We start from the raw sequence: 27311 nt of genomic DNA on the forward strand, positions 1-27311 counted from the left end.
TTAAGGTGAAGATCAATTAAAAATTTAGCTAAATCGGCCCCCTGTGGATTTGACATACTAACAGAATTTGTATTAGCCCAAACGCACCACTTTTGCCAGGAATTTTTGTAAGTTTTAATGGAAGAATCCCGCCAACTCTTATGTAAAAAATGTATATGTTCCTGTGACCACCCCTTCAAGCTGGCTGACCACCCCCACATTTCCAGACCTCCAGAGTCATGTCCTGTATCATGGGAGGAGGAAGGCCGGTTGTCGCGTCCACCAGAACTTGGTCTAAGTTGTAAATTGTGAACGGAGGACTCAGGGCCCTGTTCTTGAGGTCTGGTCTCCAGAACACTTTCAACCAACGTGGGGCTACCAACAAATATATCCCTCTCGCATTGTTGAGGTGTTGTAGCACGCGGGGTATGAGAAACGGGGGTGGGAATACCCACGCTAGGGGATAATCCCACGTTTGGCTGAAGGCATCGTAAAGGCTGGCCTGTCTGTCCGTCAGGTCCAGAGTGCCGTATATTGGGAGGACATGGGCTACTGACGACGCAAATAGGTCTATTGACGGACGGCCGAATTTCGCAAAAATCCGATTCATTATTTTGGGGCACAGGTGCCACTCGGGAGGCCTCGTAAGGCGAGACAAGTGATCGGCTTCGCCGTTGTACCGGCCTGGTAAATAATGGATTCCCATGTGAATCTTGAACAGGTCTAGGATTCTGAATATCTGATGCGAAATCTCCATCAGATAAGGTGACTTTGTGCCCCCTTCGTTTCTTAAATAAGCAACTACCGTTTTGTTGTCTGATTGAATTAAAAGAGAGGCACCGGCTAGGTGCCGACCGTGACCTTTTAGAACGTAGTAGATTGCCAACATTTCGCGCTGATTCGAGTGAAGTTTTGCTTCCTCTGGAGTCCAGAGACCCCACAGCTTGAGATTGTCTAACTGGGCTCCCCACGCTTGCCCCGATGCGTCCGTTACTAGATAACTGGTTGTAGGGGGGTAATGAATTGGGGAAGTTTTCATTAGATTTGCGCACCACCATTTTAACTCGCTTAAGGCATGTGATGGAATTGGGTATAGATGGCGTGGATTTTTGAGCAATAGACTTTGGCAATGATTTAATAGCGCTCTGTGATTCAAACGACCCCTGGGTACCATAAAGCTGGCAAAATTGACCATTCCTACTAGACTCTGAATTTCGACTAGATTGCCTGTTTTTCGATTTAGCAAGCTTTGTGTTTTTTGTAGAAAGCTTTGCATTTTTTGAAACGGTAGAGACTTTTCGTTTCTGTGCGTATCCCAAATCACGCCCAAGTACTGGAGGCTCTTTTGGGGGGTCAGTATCGATTTGGCATAGTTGACTTGCCAGCCTAGGTATTCTAATAGGCGGGTTGCTTCTAAAGCTTGGTTGGCTAAAATTCGGGGGTCCTGATTGGCCATTAGAAAATCGTCCAAGTAAACAACTATTCGAAAACCCTTTTCCCTGAGTAACTGAGCCACCCAATTTGTGAGGGATGCAAAGACTTTTGGGGCACAGGCTATGCCGAAAGGTAAACAGGTCATTTGCATTAATTGATTGTCGTAAACTAACCGTAGGAAACATCGATGTGCTTTGGCAATCGGAAGATGGAAATATGCATTTGATAAATCTATTTTTACAAGCCAGTCGCGCGGTTGCAAGAAAGTTGGTATTTTGTGCATGTTCATTAAGCGAAAAGGTTTCACTATAACGTACTCGTTTAGATTTCTTAAATTGAATATCGGGCGGGCTGACCCGTCGCTCTTCGGTATTATGAACATTGGGGATACGAAGCTGGGGCTGGGATCTACAGGTTCCAACACGCTCATTTGTAACATTTGATTTATAATGAGATCCATTTCGCAACTTTTGGGAGTCATCAAGGGATGAGTGACTACATTTGGCACCATTAAAGGGGGTTTGGCTATAAAAGGGATCCGAAAATTTTGAATTATTTGGATTAAGGTATTTGGAGCCTGTAAATCCTTCCAATGTTTTACAAAATCCATTAAACGGCCAGCCCGAAAATTGCTCGAGTCACAACTTCCGTCTACCTTGCCCTCGCGATGAGGATGGGCCTGAGAACCTACCTCCGCGGTAGCTATTGGTAAAGGTGTCGTTACTTTGAAAACCTTTATTAGCCCTTTGTCGAGACGGCTTTGTCTGTTGGTTATATTTTTGGTTAAAGCGAGGGTAGTCGCGAGGTTGTGATTGATAGTTCACAAATGGATTGGGCAATGGCATCCGATTTGTGTAATCAGGGTATGCGTAATTAGTATTAAACAAAGGAGGTGCTTTGTTTGGATAGGTATTAGCATAACTAGGCATGGCCTGAGCTTGCTGTTGTGGCTGAGCTTGCGCAGCAGCCTTATGACTGGAAGGCGCCCTGGGCGGCCAAAATATTTTAGAGGACCCACCGGCTTTTTCAATAGCGTTGGCCAACTGTTCTTTATGAAATAAATTCTCGCAAGTGGGTGGAATTTTCTTCAAGCTAGATTTCAGAAAATTGTCCTTGACTGATCGTAACATATTATCGCGCCTTTGTTGTATTAATTCGGCCCTATGGCCACAAGCTATTTGCAAAACATCGTTACTAATTTTCTGAAAGCTACCTTGCACAAAAATGTCGTTTAATTTCTCCTCCAGTAATTTGGGAGTAATCTGGGCCCCTGAATTCGACCAATCAACTAAATCTTTAAAACCGCTCTGAGCCGCTTCATTTTGTTTAATAAGGGCTTGCGTAATAGTAGCAAACCCACGTTCAATAAGTGCTAGCGAGTTAGACTTATCAAATGGCTTGAGCTCATCATTCGTTTCTAGATAAGTGAAACCTGGCGAAGAACAGTATTGTTTTTGTACATCTGCATAGCGCACACTATCCCAGTCCTGCGAATTAAATCGCTGAATGTTGTTAATTAAGTTAACTAAGTCTGGCCTCGACTTAGGAATAGTCGGTTCTTTCAAAACAGTATTAAGCGGCAATTGAAATGAGCACCCGGGTGCAGGCTGCTCGGTGCGAGCCGGGGGCGGGGGCGCGGGCGCTGTGCCCGCAGTACCATTATCAAAAAGGTCTCCGCTAACATTTGCACTAACGCCGTCAGAATCATAAAATTCCTCTACAACAGGTGTGGAGTGAAACACAGGTTGGAGGGTAGGCTGAAAGGTAGTGCTATTCGTGATGAAATTTGATATTCCACTTACTTGCTTACTTAAATACCTTATTGTAGACTCCATGCGACGGCGTTTATTCTTGCGCCGCTTTGTGCGTTTCGCAGTCTTCCTCTTGCCTCCAACTTGCGAAGGTCCGGGCTCCCGTGCCTCCGCGGGTGGCTTCGGGGTATTTTCCATAGGGGCAGTATCCGTGGAAGAACTACTAGTAGAATCTGATGAATCAGATGACTCACCTGTATCGTGGTCCATTTTGGAAATAATTTAATTAAATACCGAACGGTAACACCGTTTTGAATATTTTAAATACCACTCAATAATTTAAGTTTTTATAAAACGACCGATTGCTACGGCAAACAAGACGCCAATGACGAGGGCTCCGAGCGCTACCTGCCTCGTTGCCCCACCTGGTGCACAGGACCTGACGTCACAAGGTAGGGATGGAGTGGGGCGTATTCGTGGTTTGACCGATCTGTTACAAGAAATCAAGTTCGCTACTCTCCAAATTATTCATTTATGTTAGGCTTCAAATAACGGTTCAAAGCTTAATGAGAATTGGTAAGTATCTCAGTTGACAAAAATGTGGTACAAGACATAAACGCGCGTTGAACGAATATGCTCATGAAATAGTTGCGTGTTTATGTCTTTTCTATGGAAACGCTGCGGCACGTGATTGGTCAAATTCTTTATAGTTGACTACAGCGTATCTAAATGAATATTATAGTTGATTTAGGAGCCCATACATGAAAAGTATGCAATTATAGTTTGCTATACGAAATCTTAATTCAACCATTACAGTCGACGAGTAGAAAACTAATTATTGGTGTATTGTGATTTTAAAATAGGTTTAGGAGAGCTTCGAAAAAACTGTATACGAGTTTGTATAAATAAAAATCATTTATTTACTTTTAGAAGTCGGTAATTATTATTTGGTAGGAGGAAAGTTACATGTATATTACTTACTCAGGAAGATAGACAATTTTTATGTAATAGTTGCGATTATCGATTTACTTTCGCTTAGTCTAAATAGACTTTCGTGAATTGTAAAGACTACCAATATGAGTGAAAATCGTTGCATGCAATAACTGACCAAGAAAACAATTCTGTGGCCCTAGTGAAAAAGGGTACAAGTCTCTGGCAGTTTAGGTGTATAAGGGCATAAGGGTTACGTGGAACTTACACCCCTTTACACCTGCGCTGCCAGAGACTTGTACCCTTTTTCACTAGGGCCACAGAATTGAGTCGCGATAAAACAAGTGAGTGTCGCGGTCAAGTCCGCTCTTCACAAAGCATACCGACCGAATCACTTTCGGACCGGTCTATTACTAACCTCCAATTTCTCAAACATTACGATAAATGAGGGATCTCATTATACTAGTTTACAGTCGAGTTGAAAATAACTTGAGTTGCAGGATGGATCCATCTATCAGTGTCGAACGTTGCAGTAGATGAACAAGTGATGAAAAAGCGCTAGTTAGTATCACACTTGAATGAATGAATGGGGTAACAAAAGTTTGCCAAAGGGGCATATTATTGGTAAAACAGTATTGATACTGTTCTTTGTAATTAATGCAATGTCATCAAATACTAGTAACCTGATCTTGTCTAATCGGAGATAATATACGTGCCGGAGGGCCTACCGCGAACCACGTTCGACGTGTTGCCTCTCTGTCGCACTTGTAAATTCGTACGTAAGTGTGACAGGGAGGCAACAAGTCGAACGTGGTTCGCGGTAGGCCTTCTGTATCGAGAGCGTGCGTCCGCCGCGCGCTGTACGACGAGTGGTAGTACGCGGCGCGCGGCTATCGTGAACGCTACTCATGTATTGTTTGTGCTTGAAATTGGAGACAGGCGAGTGATTAAATATATGTGAGTAAAACCGTACAATTAGCTTAAACAAACAAAACAAAGATGGCTTCAAGAAGGTGGAGCAGAGAAGCCAGCTAGTCAGAATCTGTGCGGTACCGTACCGACTGGACCCAATCATCCTGTAACACAGACGACGCTGTTGTAAGTGTTCTGTCTACATTAGGTACTTTGCGATGGTCGATAACATTGCAAAGTATGCATGAGTAAAATCCGAATTGCATAGAAATTTGTATGCAACTATATACCACACGAAAAACTTCATTTACCATTCGTAACTTCACCCGTAAAAATAAAATAAACTACATATTTCTAAACGCTAGAATAAAATTCATTTTCGCAGTTCTATTAAAAATAGAAACCAGTTAATTTTCTATCTATTATTTTTTTTATTTTAAAATGAAACGGCCATGTGTCTGACAGCCAGTTTGCACAGTGAAATACTAAAATGAAATAGTGGAAATAGCACTTACCGGCTTCAGTTTTGCCTAAGCTAGACTCCATTGGATTGCCGCATTATTGTAAAAAAATCCTGAAACAAAACGAAAATACGTTAATTATTTGCACAGACCATCTCAACCACTAAACAGAGCACATAAGACAATTGAGGTCACCAAGCATAAGCGCTCCGGTATAGGTAAAAAACTTAAATAAGTCACCTGTTGTATGTAGTTGTGTGTAATAGACATTTGTTTTGTTTGTGTGTCTTTTAAACATGTATTGTCTATTCGAACACGTCACAACTACATACAACAGGTGACTTACTTAAGTTTTTTACCTATACTTATTTACGGACCGCTTCGAACTTTAAAATACGTTAAATATTAGTGACGTTTCTTCAAACAAAAACGTCACTTTTTACACTGACATGCATTGGACATAGTATCTAGACCTAATATCAGACGAGCCGCCTGATGGAAAGCAGTCGTCGCCGCCCATGGACCTAAGCAACATCGGAGGAGCCACTTATGCGTTGCCAACCTTTGAGAACCCTAAATACCTGCTTCTTGAAGAACCCCATGTCATAGCGCGAGGAAAACACCTCAGAAGGTAGCTCAGCTCATTCCACAACTTGCACGTTCTGGCCAAAAACGAGGGAGATGCCCGCTTGTTCTTGTTATTTACAAAAAATAAGCTTTAGATAAGGTCACAACGCATTTATTTCGTTCGCGCATAATTCACGCGCAAATGACATCAAAATGTAAGTTAGAACTGGCCTCATATAATCCGAACATCAGTACATTTTATGTTCTATTCTAACAGACATTCGAATTTTAGTTATTCGATCTGTTTCCGATATGATACTGATCTGTCGGTGTCATATATGAAACAGATCGCATAGCATAGCTAAAATCCGAATACGACTGAATGTCAAAATTGTGGCATTATGACTTAATCTCATCGGTCAACGTTTCAACCCCGTTGTCAAAGCAAACATGCCCATAAATTTACGACATCATAAAGCACTAGTTCATAAACAATATGTCGTAACCGACATGTGTCTAATATAGGTAAATGTCTTTTCGTATTAGGTGGAAGAATAGTGCATGTTTATTGTCGATGCGAGCTTTATAACTACAGTTTTAGCCTTTTACGCCAATTCGAACGTGCGCTGATATCAAACTGGTATTAGAATGGTATTGCAATAAAATCAACGCAAAAAAACTAGAAATATATTTTATTTAATTAATGATATTGTAATCATTAAATTAACCGGATCCAGTACAGCCGGATTGAAAATCAGTCCGGTTTGGAATCCTTAGTTATTATGCAAGACAGAACATTACATCGACACGATCGAAGTGCCAAATATAGGTATACACGACCTTATGGCCCATATATTAGGGTAGTGTGTACATATTCTTGGCACTTTGTCCGTATCGATATTTTCAGACGTCCCCGTACAAGATCGGCCAATGCAAATGAATTCTGCATTGTTCAGAGTAAAGCGACCTTGAAACATTGTTAATTTTAATACTCAATCTAAAACCGAAGCACCGTATTTAGAAGTTGGCGAGATAAATACGGCCCGGTCCATAAAAAGCAGGCGAAAGTTTATCAATTAACGCACAAGATACAAAACTTTCCGATTTTATTGTTCCGAGTTCTTGACTGATTGGGGGGTGGCATAGAACGTTGTATACCTATATGTGTTGAACTCAGCGAGATATCAACTTTAAGATACGTTTTGACGTATCGTATTAGGTCTAGATACGATATGGATCGGATATATCAGTGTCAAAAGTGACGTTTTTGTTGAAAGAAACTACTTAGTTTTTATTTGAAGAAATCTAAAGGCAGACCAAGCTAAGTTGGCAGCGGTTTTGATAGGCCAGACGGTGACAGTGTTAAATAAACGTCATAAATTCAAAGAATTTTCTTTGAATTTGAAAAACTTCCACCGCCTGGGCTATCAAAATCGCTGCCAGCTTATCTTGGGCTAACTCTACTCTGATGAGATGACAATGATTGAATGAATAAAAATATACCCTAGTGAATAAACATCGTTTCGTTTAACACGTAATTTATTCGTGGAAATGCACTTAAAATATTATGCAATATTAGATTAGAAATATATTTTTTACCTCAGAAACCAGTCTTGGCATTTAGTCTCGGAACATATTCGTTTTATAGTATTACTCATTCAAATTGTAAGTAGAAAAGTTAGGAGTTTGAAGCAAAAGAATTTTCTTAAACCTTTTAAACTGAGTTAGTTTAAGTAGTTTGCTGCGCTAGTAAAGTTTTCAACGATTTAATTAGGAATTTTGGGTCCTTTCACCTTACACAATCTATGATCATTTAAAGGTGTAGTAGTTTGAAAAAATGTAGCGATTTTTAGATCTTAAGTACGACCCGGCCGGTCGGAAAGGTACGTCAAACAATTGCTAAAGATACGATATAGATTGGATACACAGAAAACCGCCTCGGTGGTTGGTCTGTGAGTAGATATGTCAGTGTCGAAAAGTAACGTTTTTTCAAACAAAACCGTTGAGTTTAATTGTCTACCGTTCTCCAATTCTTCCTCAATTGCTCAAAGGTTAACTGGAAGAGATCCCTGAAAGGGATAAGTACGCCTTTGTACAAATGATGTATGTTCTGTCCTGTTTTATGTTTTTTCTATACAATAAAGTGTTTTACTACTACTACTACTTTTAACACTGACATATCCAATCCATATCGTATCTTTAGAATTTTTTTGACGTATCTTAAACTTCGAATCAGGCCTATAATACCTTCGAGCAACACCGACTTCCGACACGTCGGAAGGGAGGAGCCCAAGAGATATCTTACCGTACAATCGTTCTGCCATTTTTTGCGGGGGGAAAGGTGCACACAGTCACACTTCTCACTCACTATATAAAACCTAATCACAAATACATATAAAATGTCACACGTAACAATTTTTGCACAAAAGCTAAAAATATGACAATTGCGTATAAATACTCAGTGATTACTTTTTTAGTTAAAACTTACTAAACATAACAATTCAAAAACATGATACTCAGCCGCTCCTTCACCTTGTAATAAACAAACACATAAACTTTGATCGCCAAAATTATCGCAAATATGTCACAAAATATGCAAACAACTCGAATAGCACTACTTTTACCCCCAAAGATACAAAGAGCAACCCATAAAAATGAATTTTTACGTTCACAAAACGGCAATGCAATAAATTTTACTACAGTACAGTTGGCGTTAGTTTTAACCACGCTTTAAATGTGTCCCATACAGTCGTTAACGTTCAAGTGCACGTGGAATATTGAATTTTCGTTTTATGTCTTGAGACGGCTGATGGCGACGTGTTCTCGTCAACTCATAGTTAAGTACAGTACAGTTTGGACGTGACTTCAACCCTTTGAACGCTTTATGTCATAAACACAAACATCACTCAAACGCCAAGATCCCGCACGCAAGGGAGCTAATGCAAACGTTACTTGAAAGTGTGAAGGTTACTTTGACAGCGTCCGCAATAACACCTATAGTTGTCCTTGGTGCTGTGGGCACGGTTAGTAACAACAACTTTAGGTGTTCTTGGTGTTCAAAAGGTTGATAAAGGTGGATAAACGCGCAAACGGTGACGGTCGGATGTCCACTGCAGCTACATTACTGATGCGGCGTTCTTGCCGATGCTGCATCTGTCAATCTGTTGTTCATGTCCATGTTTGTTTGATTTGTTCCATGTCTTTCAAGAGGATTGGCCAATGACCATATTGTCCATATAAATGTGTATATACAAGGTGCCCGTGAGCATTGCGAGAGATTTTAACGGTGCATTCCTGATGGCAACAGAAGCAAAAAATTTTATATGACTTTTTGTGATATTCGCCAAAAAAATTTTTTTTTTGTTTTATTTCCCCCTTTTTTAGGGTTCCGTAGCCAAATGGCAAAAAAACGGAACACTTATAGATTCATCATGTCCGTCTGTCTGTCCGATTATGTCACCGCCAGTTTTTTTGAACACTTCTGTACATAAAACGTATTTTTTATTGATAAACACATAACCTAAAATTAACTAAAAAGTTGTTTATTTATTTGGGGGTAGCCTCTCCAATACATTTTTTTAATTTTTCGATGTCAATCAATAGGTATGTCCAGACTAGACCTCAAAGTTGCAATAACGCAATGTTTTGTACCGACTTATGGCGAAAGAATGATTTCGAAAAACATTTAATTATCTCTGAAACAAGGCCTAAGCCAGAAAATTTTATGTGACATTTTAGTTTCTAAATATTACCAGGAATGCACCGTTAAAATCTCTCGCAATGCTCACGGGTACCTTGTATATATATGATTGTGATAGTTGTGATATAAATGAGCAGTATAAAAAAAAATAGTTTTTCACGTCAGCAGCTGGAACAAGGGTAATTTGCTGCTTAAAAACAGTGAGCAAAATCGCATTTTGCTCACTGAGTGAGACAAAATAACATTCAAGTGACCTTCATATTCGAATGTCATTTCAACGTGCGGGGCCTAATACAAGTTCGAAGTATTTGGATTCTATTGTCTTTGTCCCTTTCACGTCATTAGCAAAAAGAAAAAGACAAAAAAGTGCATGCGTAATTCAACGATATATTGACTGTTTATAATAGACCCCCGAAATAAGTCAGACCGCATCGTTCCAAAACACCCTACGAGTCTTCATTCGTAATAATTAATTAATGAAATAAAAGTTCAAAATTTAATAAAAATACCATATTTTACGTATTTTATTATACAATCAAAACAATATACTTATACAAATTTACGCAATTGTTACGCAGTAAATAATTCTACCTAACGACTCTTAACGATCTCTACTATAGTTGACAAATAGTAGTAACCGCAATTCGGACCGTAACTTACAAAGTTTTTTTTAACAAAAAAAATGTTCACGATTAAACTGTCAATTGATGTTCGTTAATTCATTATTTTCTTATCATTTTATTGAAATTTCTTTCGTTTTGTTTTATTGCGGTAATTAAAGTTAATTGTTAGAATACCTTCAGAAAACATGAGTGAAATAGTGATGAAGACGGATTACATTTTTTCAGGTTGTATTTTTTGATGGCTGACTGACGTGAAAATTTTTGTGTACTACACGAGATCAAAGTTATTTACATCTCGTGCGCTTTTGAGTCCCTTACCACGCTCAAGATTCTAAATTAGATTCACTCGCTACGCTCGTGAATCTACTATAGAATCTTTTGCTTGCACGGGACTCAAAACAAGCACTCCAAGAAATATCAAACTTTGCTCTCTTGTTGTACAAATAACTATTTTCTTCTTTATTCTCATATGTATCAAAAAGAAACAGGAAGTAAATAAAGTAGTCTGATGCCAAGTTCGCTTTTAATTAACGAGATTGAACCCACACACCGGGTAACTGACGGCGCGGGTGTTGAATACTAATGCATAGTGTATCAAGGGCAAGGTGCCGTGGCGTTTCTTACTGATGAAATTCAGTTTCATTCGAATTGTAAATCGGAATATTATATACAACAGTCGATAATAAAAAAATCGGCCAAGAGCATGTCGGGCCACGCTCAGTGTAGGGTTCCGTAGTTACTCTTCCGTCACAATAAGCTAAACTGGAGCTCTAAATACAGTAAATTGTTAACCAAGGGATGAAACGGTACCTTTCACGCGAGTTAAACAAATAGGCAAATTTGCATAATCAATACCTAATTATAGTTAGTCTTTTTACTATGAAGGGGAAACTTTTTGCGATAACTCAAAAACAGCTAAACTGATCATGTTCGCTATAGTTTTCATTTAATGTCTTTCTTAAGCTCTACTTCCACAATTTTTTTCATATTTTTTGGACCTATGGTTCAAAAGTTAGAGGGGGGGGACACATTTTTTTTCTCTTTCGGAGCGGTTATCTCCGAATATATTCACTTTATCAAAAACACACCATGTTGCCACCGCTGAATAACATACGGGTAAAAAACCTGGGGTAAAAGTGACTAACACACCTGGGATTAGCTGTTGGGGAACCCTGGAAGTAAATGACAGCTTGACACGGCGCTATCTGCTCCAGCTATCAAATTGTACAGTTGTGATTTAGAGCTAATATATAATTCTTGCAATATTATACAGAACAACAAGCTAAAGGTGCAGTGGGTTCAGAGAGCGGAGTTTTTGAAGAGTCGTAGCGCTTATTTAGATCATAATATGGCTGCCAACATTTATTATGCAATCTTGAAGCCTTTCTCAAGAGACTCTATAAATTCGAATCCTGAGTTTTTGACTTTAGCTCGTTAAAAAAAATCATCATCCTCCTAGCGTTTGTCCCGTACTGTGCGCTTTCCTACTTTTCTCCTTCCACTTCACTCTATCCTGGACGTCGTTTTCCGATAACCCACAGGCGTTCAAATCTTTGGCGATGACATTGCGCCAACGCTGCCTTGGTTTGCCCCTATAACGTTTTCTATAACCTAATTTTCATAACGCATAAAGGCATTTTAAATTTTTATTATTTTTTTTTAATTTTCTTTACATGTGTGGCATCTCGCCAGTAGTCGGAGACGTACTAAACGCAATGAAGTGCCGGCACTTCAACGAGGTGTGGAATCATTTTGTTGGAGATGCCGACTCTAGAGTACTATACCTCAATGGGACCGGAATATGTGGCGTGCTTTTTTTTTTTTTTATACTACGTCGGTGGCAAACAAGCATACGGCCTGCCTGATGGTAAGCAGTCTCCGTAGCCTATGTACACCTGCAACTCCAGAGGAGTTACATGCGCGTTGCCGACCCTAACCCCACCCCCCTCGTTGAGCTCTGGCAACCTTACTCACCGGCAGGAACACAACACTATGAGTAGGGTCAAGTGTTATTTGGCTGCGGTTTTCTGTAAGGTGGAGGCACTTCCCCAGTTGGGCTCTGCTCTAGATCTGGAATGACATCCGCTGTTCTGTGCCCTACCACACAAGGCGAGATGACATTCACATTACCCATACCTCTCTTTTGGACGTAGTTTAAGGACATACCCGGGTCCAATCCGGGCTTATGGTTAGCAGGCAACAAGAGGCTAAAATGATAATGATGAAGCCACCCCAGCACGGAGTGAGAGTGAGATGATGTAACATTAAGGAGATAAGACCGCGAGTCTTTCGCATTAGATATGTTCCCACGAATCGATCGGCTCAACGATTGTGCCTTGTCGGCGCCTGTTGGTACCCCGAAGCTATCCATCTGTGGATATGACATTTAAAAGGATAGTGGAGGATCGCTTCTTCCCATTTTTCATAGACATTGAATTTATGGAAATATTTCTACACTATTTATTGACCATATCTATGCCACTTCGTTTGACTTTTTTAGATTTTTTAAATTATTATAAACGGAGAGTGTAGTTTAGTACCGATGACGGATGACGTCAAGCAAAATAAGTGTTGAAAATTTAAAAATGTTCTTGCTGTCAGAAAAATTTAAGAGCAAAAGTAAGTATCAGGTCAATTAATATTTAATCAATTGTTTATTTTTCTTGTATATTTTTACTGAGGTGTGCCAATAAAGAGTATTCTATCTATCTATCTATCTAAATAGGTATAAGACGCTTAAGGTTGTCTGGAAGAGATCGCTCTTTAGCTCTACCTGTCTTTATGTATTGTGAGTGTTTCCTTTACATTTATTTTAGGGTTGTGTAATAAAGAATATTTGTATTTGTACACAGTAAGGAAAATGGGGACTACATTTGTATGAAGACTCGGTCGTCTCCTTTCCTCTTAATAGATTTAATCCCAGAATACCGCTCCTAGATGCCGCATCCATTAAGCCGGGCTCCTGGCCGCGTGCCACGGAAACAATCAATCAGCCTCCAGTCAGCGCTGAAAACAATATACTGCCGTACATTACCACGCTATAATGTACGACTATGGCTAATGTTGCCGGATAGCGGCTTAAGGCAGGTTTAGACAAGGGTAAATTTTGCATTAAACGAGAAAGGGGCCGGCTGGTTCTTCCTACGAAAGGAGTCCCCATTTTCCTCTCTTGTATATAAGGTTCTGACAAATTAGTTACCAATTTTTTACAGCTCTTGTGCTCTGTTGTCACTAACCAAACTCTGAGGGGTGAATATGTAGGTCATACTGAACAACTTTTACCATGGGCTTGGGCCCATTGGGGGTTGGCCCCGAAATCGCAAAAAATCTGCTGTTCTATAGAGAACATTGACTTCACTGAATTGTATGAGACGGCAGATTTTTTCGCGATTTCGGGGCTAACCCCATAGTGTCAATGTCATAAGTAACGTTTCTTCAAACATAAACGTCACTTTTTACACTGACATATCCAATCCAAATCAAATCTTTAGGAAAATTTTGACGTATCTTAAAGTTCGAATCGGACCATAAGTAGGGAGCGAAACTGATCCTTTCGGGCATTCTCGGCTCCGTTCGGCTCAGCATTGCTCCGAGAAATTATTAGGGTTGGCACAACTAGACGTCCCTTTGCATGCACAACCACAGATAAGATAATGACTTGAATTTTGATAACCCTAAATAGCCGAAAGGGATAGTGCCATGCATTAGAAAGGTACAACGCGATTCGTCCCTGAATCGCTGTTTAACTTCGGTTTTGTAGATGTTTCTTTTCTATACGATAGTATTATTACTTACTCTGTGCCTTTTTTCTTTAATCTTTATTTAACGAGCTTATTCTAAAAGACGATGCCGCTCACATAGCATGAATTGAATAGTACACATCGAGAAGTGTTCTTACACTAAACCATTTAAAAGTTAAACAGATCATTATTTTCGTCTTCGGATGCCCACCATCACCATACTGAACAGAGCTCTAGCTTCCCTTGATTGAGGGAAAGCTAAAATCCTGTTACAGCCGTCCAACTCCTTAATATTAATGCCTTGGAGCAAAAGATCATTCCTTCTGTCCTCGTTCCGAACACACTCCATCATGATATGATAGACATCTTCTAATTTACCACACTCTGAACATTCCGGTGACTGGACTTACTCTGTGCCTTGAGTCTTAAAGCAGGAGTCTAAAAGGACTCGATTCTTAACCATCACTAATCGTGCCTTATTTCGGACCGGCTCGACGCTAACCTCATTACCAAGTCTGAATACAGTGCACTCGCTGCAATTATCAGCTCTGTAGCAGCGCGAAGAGAATTACCCGCATTTTGTGTACGGAGGAAAGTAATAGGATTTAAGTCCGAGTTGGCTAAGACTGTTTCACCAGCGTTGGTAGCCTGGCGGTAAAAGCTTGACTTTCAATCTGGAGGTCACGGGTTCAAACCCCGGCTCCTGCAGTTCACAATACCTGGGTGTACCCAGGTGTACATTACATTATAATAATGTTACTATAAATAATTACTACAATACGTAAATGATGAGATATAAAAGGTCCTCAAAGTCAGAGTACTAATTCTAATAAGATTTGGAGGTGTAAAGTCTCTCCAAGTGTCAAAATGAAATTTATATCGGACTTGTTAATCCAAATTAGGCCTAGTTTTCAAGGGTTGGAAGATCGGATGACAGTTACTTTCAAGCTGACTACGACAGTTCTTAGGACTAGTTGCCAAGCGGATACCAGGCTCCCATGAGCCGTAACAAAAAGCCTGGATAACGCCAGTAAAATGTATTTTTCCCGTTTAAAAATCTTAAACTCGATATTCAAAGAGAATTTCCATCGATCACCCCTTATTTACCTTATTTACCCCATATTTATCGTCGGTTAAAGTTTACCAAGGCCGGGTCAAAAAGGTATACATACTCGGTAAAGGTCGGGTGCACTTGGAGTTATTATGTAATGAGGTCAATTCAGACTAACATCGTGACATCAAAATGGTATCTAAATGATATCAGTCGCGCGTGCATTTCACTAGTACTACTTGTTCATACATGTAACTATTGGCGCAAGCACAACGTTTCATAAATATATTTACACGGACGTATGATTGTCTTAAAGAGGTGTAAATATATTATTGGAACGTGGTTTGTAAAGATGTTTGTGAACTAGACTGTACATAGAACTAAGCCCTTTTTCTGTGGTATAGGTGGTTTCGCTAGGTAGAAGAAAAAGATAGGCGATAGACGAACGCCACTGACACGTGCCCAACCAATAGATTTACCAGTACCATGCAGGACGCTAGTTTTTCATGAGAAAAAACACAAAATAAAAACCAATGTCACAACCTTAAAAAACTGTCGCAGAATTTTTACGGAAACCATCCTTCGATCTCCACACGGAGGCCGATATCGTTTTAACAATTCGATGTTTTTCTTGTTCTGATTCAACCTTAACTGTTAACACCAAGCAGCGGTTTAATAACTGACAGTTCAAATCCATAACAGTTTCATAACAAGAAAGCGTAACAAGGAAGCGTAGCGTATTTGAGATCGGCTTGGCTCCTTGGCGCTGAGTAGAGACGTGGCTGTGACTCTGCATTTTCTATCGCATGTACAGTCGAGGAAATTGATTCTTTAGCAGTTAACGTGTCACGTTACAATGGACAGCTCTTACCATAAGTATGTACAGCCAAATTTACTTGAACCGCAAGTTGCTAAAGAATCAATTTCTGCGACCGTACAACGGGGAGTGTTCCGAGGAATTGTTCGGATTAATCCCTGCCGCTTCTTTTCGCCATCGCCCTACGCGACAACATTTCCATCCTCACCACATAGAGATGGTTGGCAGTCCTCAACTGTACGTTTCTCCGGGAACTTTCTGCCTCGAACTGTCGTCTGCGGTATTTGCGGACCGATACGACCTTCAAACCTTCATGAAAAGATCGTACTCCCATCTTAAAGCAACGCACTTACAACCCCTCTGGTGTTGCAGGTGTCCATCGGCGGCGGTAATCGCTTACCATTAGGTGATCCGTCTGCTCATTTACCTGCTCTATCCTTTAAAAAAAATTGAGCGCTCAATCACAGACAATCTTAGACAGTCACAGTCGGTAACATCACTTAAGATAAACCTGCAGAAGTTATGGCTCTCCAATGACTTGTGTTATGGTCAAATACTAAGTATGTCTTATATAATCGTCATAATAAATAACTAAATGTGTATATGTATATTGATATTGAATTGATTATATGTATACTTATTACTGTAATATACGCTACGTGTTTTAATTATTTACTTGCGTAATAATTGAACCATAGTTTACTTTATTGTACATAGTGTTCGTTTGTCTATCAAGTTTTACTTTTTTACTCTCAATTTGTTCATACATTGACTGGAATAGATTCCTTATAGGGATAAATTTGCATTTGTACATTGCAAATATTCTGTCTTATTGTATCTTAACTTGTCTTATGATCAATAATGTGTTTTGCGGGAAAATGACATCTTAAGATCCTATCGACGAATGCCGTCAACCTTAAAGTCCGATTTGTTTAAAAATGTAATTGAGAACTTAAATCTATACCATTAATAATTATAATTAACATTTTTAATCAGAACCTTGTCCTGATGATACGACTCAAAGTCGTATCAAAAAGATCAGAACCATATCAACTTGTTAAATCAGCATCAACCCCATTCCTGCGTTTCCAAAGTGCTTACGTTCCGGGCCTCCGCGGATACAATTTCGTACGAAAAATTGATTCAATTTGCGTATCTGCGAAACGATTTTAGTTTCTCCGGTCTCCGATATTGTCGATATATTTTACTTCATAGGTTTCGCGAATATTTACGGGAACGATAAGAAGTTTTGTAGACGAATAAAGTTGCCAATTTGATGTGGAGTAATGCCGGGTGTGTACTGGTTTCTGTGATTTGTCTTCGACTTAATTCCGAAAGGCTATAAACACCAATAAATTATACAAAGATGACCGAAGCGTTAACGAAGGTCACCGTTTTTACTCGGGCTATTTGCTTTCGTATGTCAGGTCGCAATTCTCAATGGTGGCCCTGGCCATCTCATTTGACGATTCAAAAAGAGATGGTAAAATCCTACTTGAATAAATAACTTTTTACTTTTTTTATGGTCGAATTTGGTATAAACGCCATTTAGATCGATGGCACTTAAGACTATTCTGAGTACGCTGTGAAAATGACTGAACAACACAGGCTTATGTTCACCAAAGAGGAATATTACGAATATTAATCAACAACACCAGATAATTCGTAGGTAATAAAATAAATGTGGAAGTATTTTCTGTGCTCCTTACGTATGAGTTATACAATATCATTGAGAAACACCACAATATCACCGCGCGTGTAAAGTAACGCAAAGTAATGTGGTCCCCGGGGGCCGGGTTTTTGCTCGTGCCAGACAAGTTGACTTGCGGATTGATGGATAAGGGTTAAAAATAGAAATGCGAGTTCTACTATGTGTCATGCGAATACATAATGAGCTTGGAATATACTTTGTTTTCGAAGATGAAACAGTTAATATTCGGTAATATACCTATTGAATGGGGGGAACAAATTTTATTTACAATAACAGTGTTCATTATGGATATTTGTATTGGTGTTACTATAACTTGTCCTATAATATTTATTTATTTATAACTAGATTAAATTTAATCTAAAATAGGCCCTTGAGACATTGTACCAAGGTATGTGTCGCAATGCTGATACGCTGTGCGAGGAAGCAGCCAGCTATTCGGTCACCAGTAGGGTTGCCAACCGTCCCGTTATATGCGGGACGTCCCGTTTCTGGAGCCCTAAAGTATGCGTCCCGCAAAGAGCCCACGCGGGACGCCGATCGTCCCGCTTTCAGGCTTGACCAGATTATAAGCACTTAAACGTTCAGTTGTAAATTAGAGTAAGGTGAGAGGGCGTGATTTTAAGTTGAATATATATTACGACGCGAGTAATGCACGAGAACAATATAATTTTAATATTTGTTGTAAAAGTTATATTTTAATGTGCAATAAGAAAGTTAAATTGGTTTAATTCTGCATGCCTTTCAATAACACCTCTGGAATTGCAGGCGTCCACAGGCTACGGTGACTGCTTACCATCAAGCGGGCCGTATGCTTACTTGCCACCGTCGTCGTGGTGGTGGTAAGTTGACGATCAATATACCTTACCCAGTTAGGCCGGGTGAATGTACCGCAAATCTGTGCACTAAGGTTGGCAACCCTAGTCACCAGTCACGTCACCCAGACGCTTCGCGATTTCTGCAAAAAACTTGTGTGCGCTGGGAACCTATGGACCTAGACTTTCTTCTTCATCAGCATTTCCACTTCACCACATGGCACTTTTTGATCCCTTTTTGGGTTGATGAAATCACAAAAATTGTTATATGTCTATCTATAACACACACAGTATTGTTAAAGTAGTGTAAACAACCTGCTACTGTATGAGCAAGGTTTCCCCGCTGCCAGGGATCGGAACCGGTTTTTTGGAAAAACTTTGAAATAAACATATATTTCGGTTTATTTTATACTCCAAATATAGGAATCGGTTGTGTTTTTAGATAACGACTTCGTATTATAAGATTGCCCAATTAGAAATGAAATAATTAACAATGAACGAAAAAATACCGTTTTCGTTCCCATAGAAAAAATACCGGTTTCCGATCCCTGCCCGCTGCACCTATATAATTAGCTTTAATTTTAGTCTAGAGAAATTTAATTGTATATTTAATTTAATTGTATATTTGCGTTATGTAATTTAATGGGTTGATACCTGAATAAATAACATTTTTATTTTTTTTAATAAGATTTGAGGAGTTCCCTCAACTCCTGGTGGATCATGTGTATATTTAATTGTACTAATTGATAAATTTCGTCATTGTAGGTATTTTATTTTTATTAAATTTTTAGATTTTTATTATTTTAATGTAAATTGTCAATGAGCGGAATTTTTCATAGCAAAAATCAAACTGTCAGAGGGATTGACCTAACTGTTTTATCGACTTATCGATGTATCCATAATCAACTTAAAAGATTATTCTGTAACATTTGACCTCTTTGATAAGCAACTTGCATCTCCGTATTAAAGTAAATCATGTCAGCGTCACATATGTCATTTATGTCACTTGAGTTTTCATGAGTGATTTCCGTGCCGTGTTACTAAAATGGTTAATCCTAAAAGAAAACAATAAAAAAATGGATACAGAAAGATTCTTATTTCAGTTTCAAAGAAGATTCTTCCACAATATATTGCTCTAAATGTTACGTTCATTTACATCATAAAAGTATTTTCTGTTTTATTCTTTACTATTATACCAAAATACAGTGGCGGTCAGCTAATTAGGGACACCTGTGTTTCGTTAAGTGACAAATATTTATCGATAAGTCGATAAAACAGTTAGGTCAATCCCTCTGACAGTTTGATTTTTGCTATGAAGAATTCCGCTCATTGTAAATTGTACACTTGCTTGCGTGCTGAATACACGGATTCCTTTTATTATTTTAAAACCAAATTGTAATGTATTATGCAAATAAAGAATTATGAATTAAAAATGATGAATCCCGGCATAAGAACTGTTTTTGTCAAAAATGGGACCAAATTGGAACTAGGTATATATGAGTTTTGAGCTAAAAAATAAACAAAAAATATTTGAATTGATAACCACCTCCTCTTTTCGAAGCCCATCAAAAAGTACAGTTAACATATTACATAATTAATAATTACGGACCACTATAAATCAATTTGAATTCAAGTTTAGTGTGCTCAGGTTTCCTGAAATTTAATAAGCCCATGTACATATGTGATGACTATGCAGTAAAAAAACCCGTTATTTAGCTTTACACGAAACGTATTTCAAGTAAACTGTTGGGTTTCGCGAAATGCGCCAAAAAGGAGAATATAATAAAATATAAAGGCGCAATTTGTAATTTCTGCTTGTATAAACAAGTCCATTTTGTATTCCAGCGCTAACACGAGGTTAATACTCTCTGATCTCGCGTTATGACCCTTAACCCACAGATCACTTACTAGACAAAACATATAAGACGACCTACGGTATCATTGGTTGTTTAGTAGTAGGTAGTTTCTATTAAAGGGGCCCACTGATTAACAGTCCCCCGGACGGTATCGGTCTGTCAGTTAGAACAAAAAGTTGACAGTTCCGAACAACTGCCGATACCGTCTGACGGACTGTTAATAAATGGGCCCCTTAATATACATCTATAAAACGCTAGTACAATCCATTATTCTCTATTGGTTACCTGTTTGGGGTAGTACTCATAATACCAAACTCATAGCACTTGAGCGGACGCAACGATCTGTCCTAAAGGTACTTCTGGGTAAAAACATAGATACAGCACAGTCGACGTATACCGTGATGCCGAATGTGCGTACAGTGCGACAGCTTTCAATATTTAATAGTGTTCTCAAGGTTCACATTAGATTAAAAATTCATGATAACTTATTAAACTATGTCCAAAACAATATATATATATTTTTAATTTGTTTATTTAGAAGACAGTATTCTATTAGACAAATTGCATAAATATGGCATACGTAGGATCTGTGCTGACTGAATAGAATTGTATTTAGTGAACTCTCCCATATTGATTTTGTAGAAGAGCGCAACCTAACTTCCTTTACGTTTACGAACTCTAATGTCATCAAGATTTGAGTTACAAGAGTAAACAAGTGTTATTAAATTAAGTGACTTAAGGCTTACGGCCTGGCGCGGGTGCACGGAGCGGGAACACGCACGCGGAATCATTGTAGTCCGCGCTAGTTAGCATTGTTCATACTCTTTTTTGTTAACCCGCTCATCCGCTCTGTGCAGCCGCGCCAGCTAGAAGATGCTCTAACTCTCTCTCTCTCTCTCTACGAGTAACTAAATGCATTCCATATAGGGGATTCCGTCAGAATGACGACTTCGCCTTTGCCGATGACATCATGGTATAGCAGCTGCATTTATGACCTTAATGATGGCCTACTTAGACATGTAGGATAAACCGATAAACGCAAAGCTGAGTAATCAAACTTATAATTCCAAATATTAGCTTTTTGGCTTGATTAGAAGTTGAACGAACGCTTCGCGTATGCGACACTTTCAGTGGAGGTTGTCTTAAAGAGATAATCTATGCTCGTAACCTACAAGCTAACCTACACCTTGTAACCTATTCACTTAAGGTCGGGATTACATCGTTGAGGTATTATCGCAAATGTAATTTTTGGTGTTATCATTACTAATGTTATAAAGAAGCGTGATTTGCCAGGATGTTTTCGATTTGCAATGAGCATTCATTAAGACGAAAGCGGAGGAACGTGTCCTCATTTTCCTCTCTGAATATTAATAGAAATATAAATAACATGTATTCTTATTTTGTTCATTTGTTAAAATTTAGTTTCTCGGTGTATTGGTGTGAACTGTAATGCCGTGTAAATAAATGTGTCAAATTAATAAATAAATATTATTGAAAATATTTTGACACAAGTTGTTGTACATCAACCATAGCCATACCTGTTGTACCATGTTGTACATAGCCAACCATACGTTTGATTTTTTTCGAATTTTTAATTATTATAAGCATTGAGCATTTTTTTATGTAATCTCTTTGTCACTCCTAATTTTTACAAGAATTAAAAAATTTAGAAAAGTCAAACGTAGGACCATATCTATGGCTAATATACATCAAATTGTGTAAAATTATTATTCATAATGTCAATATCCAGAGAGGAAAATGAGGACTACGTTAGTATGGAGAAGCGGTCGATTTTTCCTCTTAAGGGCCACCTAGCCCAGGCGGTAGTGACCCTGCCTAAGAAGTAGGAGGTCCCGGGTTCGAATACTAAACTTATCATCTACACTTAAAACGCCAGTCTATTATCTACTTAATCAGCCCGAAAGGCTGACTTATCAATTTCTTGCGTAAAACTAAAACCAGTTAAGTCCTCCAAGACCATGCAGGTAGGTACTGGGCCCCAAAGTTTTTAACAAATTGCCCAAAGATATTAAATGCAAGTGCGATGCGATAGAATCGTAAATCGTCGATAAGCCACGATAGAATCGTCCAACTCATTTACACGGGAATTAAAAACATGGGTCCTGTCCCACGCCTTTTATAGAAGGAATGAATTCTACAATATATTATTATGGTTTAATTCACATTCAACAAAACAAATTATTTAATGTATCAAATTTAATTAATATTATATAATGCTCACTATTGAAAAATAATTGACATATACATACAACTATTGATACCTACTACCCGAAACTGTAATAATTAAGTAATCTGATCTGTAACTATAAACTGTAATAATAACTGCAGATTATTGCAAATCTTATGTTAATCAAATTGTGACGTGTAATATGTAGTAATATTATAAATAAATGAGTATGAGTATGAGTAAGACCTTCCCTAAAACATTTAGCCCCTAATACTAAAGCATCAATACAACCAAGAAACTACCACAAGCGTAGAAAATCTAAATATCAATATCTGCCTCTCCATCGCACTTGCATTGTTCGAGCGATAACGAAAGAGAGAGAGACATGACAAAATCTAGACTTTTGTGGTAGGCCCTTAGAGCTCAAGAAGAATTGGACGATTCTTATCACTGGCTATCGTTGGGCCGCGATTTACTGGATTCAAAAAGGGCCTTATAAGCAATTATATAGAGTCCATATATTAGCAGCGACGCGCTTAAAGCCCGCGACTACTCGCAACCATTGGCGATTCTTTATAAACATGTGTCCGAACTTCTGTATAGAAGGTTCAAATTCCTTTGATAGCAAGTAGCGAAATATTAATCGGATGTTAACCAGTAAATTCTGAGCTCTTCTCTTCAAATATTGAGTGACTTAAGTATGAAATAAAAGGCCATCGATAAAGACAAAGCAGGTCAGCGTATACTGGTGATTGATAGAATTTTCAAGCCTCTGTTGAAGTCTTTCGTTATATAATTAATTTTGGTAGAAATATTTTGGCACGTAAGTATATCGTATCTTCTGGTTTTAATTTTAATGTAATATTTAAGTTCTTGTATAAAATTTGTGAATTTAAATAAGTAATAAAATATTGTGGAACATTATTATTATTACTCAAATAGACTAAGTCACACCGTAAGCTCACTAATGCTTGTGTTGCAAGTACTCAGACAACGATATAGTATAATATACAAATACTTAAATACATAGAAAACATCCATGACCCAGGAACAAATATCTGTGCTCATCACACAAATAAAAGCCCTTACCGGGATTTGAACCCAGGACCATCGGCTTCATAGGTAGGATCACTGCAGACTAGGTTAGACAGTATATCGGGACACCATTCTATTTCTATGGTAGTAAAGGTGTGTTTCGGTATATTTGACGACTTTGGCATTATATATATATATTATCCTGACTGTACTAAGCAATAACTAAAATCTATTACAACTCCAACATTTGATAACCTCAACGATATCTATTCTCATTCAATCCAAAATGAACTCTGTAGAAAGAGAATAAAGTTGAAATTGCAACATAACAAAGATACGACTTAGTAAAAGTTATATCAAACTCCTAATCGGTGACGGAAGTTCATCGAACTTTCAAATCGGACAAATGACGATGAATCGAATCGAATAAATTCCGGCGAATTAATTTGCTTCTGGTTGATTTATATCGGAAAAGCAGTTGGGAAGTAGGGGCTGGTAATTGTTTATTAATTGTATAGTGATAGCCGGTGCCATGGCGCGTGCCTGAGAACTATTTATTTGTCTTAACCCATTCACCATTAATCACGACACAATGTATTATTACTATTTACCATCTTAAAGCATCTTGGGTTCTTACAGAATCTTACAACCTACCTTTACTATAATACGTATTAGTTGACAAAGACATTCGGCATTAAAGCAAACGTTACGTAAGCGACTCGTACATAATTACGCCAATACTTTGAGCTACAGTTAAGCATTGCTTAAATAATTGATTTTTTTAATAAATAATAGATGAAAAACTTACCGTTTTCATTCCTTCACAATCCTGTTTCGTCACCTTCTTAACTTGTCATTATTGCCAAATGGTCCACTCTTCTGATTCGTCAACATTCCTACATCGTCACTTTCCTATCTTGTCCACATTCCTATATGGTCAACAGTGTTCGCATTGGTGGAGGTTAAAATCACTAGCTATCAAAACTTTTCCATTGGAAAAAAGCAATAAAAGAAAAAGTAAATGAAAAGTGCAGAAGAATCTTATTTATAGAAAGCAGTCAGGATCAGGGATGATACAAATGCCGCACATTCTTCACATTCGCGAATGCAGATGCGAATCCAAATGTCCAGGATGCGAATGTCTTACGCAAGCAATATAACTGAACATAATATATAATTAAAGGAATATGTAGTTGTTATTATCATTCCTAATTCGAAAAAAAATCTGTTAGTACATACATACAATCTTATAACGGGATATTATAAAGTGTTGAAAAATGCTGTCTACTGGTCAAAATGCATTACTTGAAAACAGTTTGCGCGCGCTGCCCATACGTGAGTCGACGAGACAGAATACGACCTGCGCACATTCGCATTCGCAAAACATTTGATGCGAATGCGAATATCAACGCGAATGTCTAAAATGATGCAAAAATTCGTCTGCCTTACATTCCTAGGCCTGTAAAGCAACCTCCTTTTGTTTTAAACGTCAAATTGTGAAACGTCTTGGCAGTCAACCATCAAATAGTAATAGATTCGTAATTTGTTTTTAGCTGTGTATACCTACGCACTTGCAGAATTTGATAAACGGAGTCGCCTTTAAGAGCTTAGCCTATATGGACTGACGTTTATCTGACATGGCTTTTTGTACGGTACTTTTACAAATAGCCATATATTTTACGTGCCCCTCTCCCGCAAAAACCGCAGACTGTTTTGTACTGAAAATTACAGACAAGGCGTCTCCATCTGTTTAATCCTCCAATCCTCCATTTTTTTATTGCAAATTTGTGAAAAGCACTATACAAATCTCGGCGAGAAACGGGGTTGCCAGCCGCCTATCCGTCTATATCTTGGCCTGCAACCCTTCGTTTCCCGGCCTTTATATAGTAATGTACTATAAATTTCATCGAACTTAAAAAGTACTATACGTAGGACCGTGGGCGTTAAAACTATAGCGGCCCAACGTACAATAAAAAGTGGCAGCCACATTACCAATGGTATTACAAAATAGAATTGAATTTATTTCGTCATCAAGTCAAACTAAACAAAACAAAAGCAACTCTATTACATTTAATTATGATTTAAATTTCACTGGAGGTAATTTGTACTATTAAGACCGTAGAGCGCTAGAGGTGAAGAGATTATAGAAAATTATGCCTTCGTTTACGTTTATAATTGCTTCTAGGTAGTATCTGGTTATCATTATTAATAAGTAATTACACCTAAGCGAGTGTTTTTATTAATACTAAGTAGGATCAAACATCAAACAAGTAACCGTCAAAAATATTTTTGACACACTTTTATTGCCGACTGCACTTTCTCTTTTTTGTATGTCTATCAAGTACTTCTCGAGACTTTTCAAATGAGCATAAACTCAATGTGTTTAAGTTTACCCATCGTAGAGTTCCTTTGGCTACCTTCCGACTGCATCATCAGATCAGCTCCATTTTAGTATACTATTGCATTGTCATCGGAAATACAGAAGTATACCAAATTTCACCTCAAACAGACACCAGGAAGTGCTTCAAATTTAAGTTACAAGATTTGAAGCACATATATATATATGTAGATGTATACAAAGAAGATACGCGGTGAAGCTAAATAAAAGTGTGTAAAATCAGATTAGTTCAAGTCATATGGTCACGTTATATGGTCCTTCAAACCCTATTTGCCTAGTGCTTAAACCTGTCCCATACTCCGGCAGGTCCGCATCTGCTGCGCCAATATTGATTACATTGATCGCAAACCTTCATAATATTTACAATACTTTATACTACCTAATATTTATACCTGTTCCATACCAGGTATTTAAGCATGTAGGCAGTTCGGAATCTGCCCTCCTATCATTTGTTATATTAATATCACATAATAATTACCTACTACATTTACAATACTTTTAATACTACCTAGTATTTATACCTGTTCCGTACCAGGTAATTAACCCGGCATCGGCAGGTAGCTCGGCATCTGCTCCGCTAATATTGTTTATATTAAGATTTATCGCCGCCCGTCTGGTCCGCTACAATCAAATACTTGGTACCTCACGGCCGAGTATTTTATAAATGTGTTTCGGAAATTATGTGAGTAAAATTTAATTTGCGTTTTGATTGATTTAGGATTTTTTGTTTGAAATTTTGTACAGTAAATGTAGGCGAGCATAGAACGGGAGTTAAAAAAAAGTAGGTTTTTTTTTTCTAAAAACTAATAACTCTTGGGTTTTTCGACTCTGAATCACTAGCTCGGCTACCACGAGTTGGCATTTGACATTTACGTTAGCGAATGTATGAACTCGATCGCATTCCCTCTCTATCGCCCCAATATATCATTGCGAGCGAGACCAACTGCGATCGAGTTCACGCAGTTGCTAGCGTAAACGTCAAATGTCAACTCATGGTATCCTTACAGTTAATTACCATATAAAAAGAAGCTTTACTTAGAAGTTGTACTACATACGGTACAGTCGACGTAAAAAATATATTTACACTTTTGCATCTCTCTATGTCATAACCAGGCATCGTAAACTTCGAGCGAAATCCATTGAAATGACGTATGACAACCAGTTAGGGATGGCGATGGTTCTAAATTGATGAACGAAAAAATTATGTACTAAAATTATTATTTTAGTACATAATTTTTTCGTTCATCAAATAAATATAACTGAACAGAATCTGAATCTCAGTTTAATGTTATTATTACAGTTAAAAGAAAATTTTTGTATTTCATTTACAATTTTTATCCAAAACT

At 38.2% G+C, this 27311-nt stretch overlaps 1 protein-coding gene across 10 annotated transcripts in view; it reads right to left on the minus strand.

Annotated features, from left to right (window-relative positions):
- LOC133521066 (disintegrin and metalloproteinase domain-containing protein 11) overlaps positions 1 to 27311 on the minus strand; it is an 813047-nt gene that overhangs the window by 757222 nt on the left and 28514 nt on the right. For 9 of the 10 annotated variants that reach the window (XM_061855801.1, XM_061855805.1, XM_061855799.1 and 6 more), the window contains exon 2: positions 5522 to 5580. In XM_061855801.1, coding sequence (XP_061711785.1) covers positions 5522 to 5552 — 31 coding nt within the window. In that variant the 5' untranslated portion in view covers positions 5553 to 5580. Of the gene's footprint in view, positions 1 to 5521; positions 5713 to 27311 lie in introns of those variants that run through there. The other variant, XM_061855800.1, reaches the window with a different exon arrangement.

This window comes from Cydia pomonella, chromosome 9 (assembly GCF_033807575.1).
Source record: "Cydia pomonella isolate Wapato2018A chromosome 9, ilCydPomo1, whole genome shotgun sequence".
NCBI lineage: Eukaryota > Metazoa > Arthropoda > Insecta > Lepidoptera > Tortricidae > Cydia > Cydia pomonella.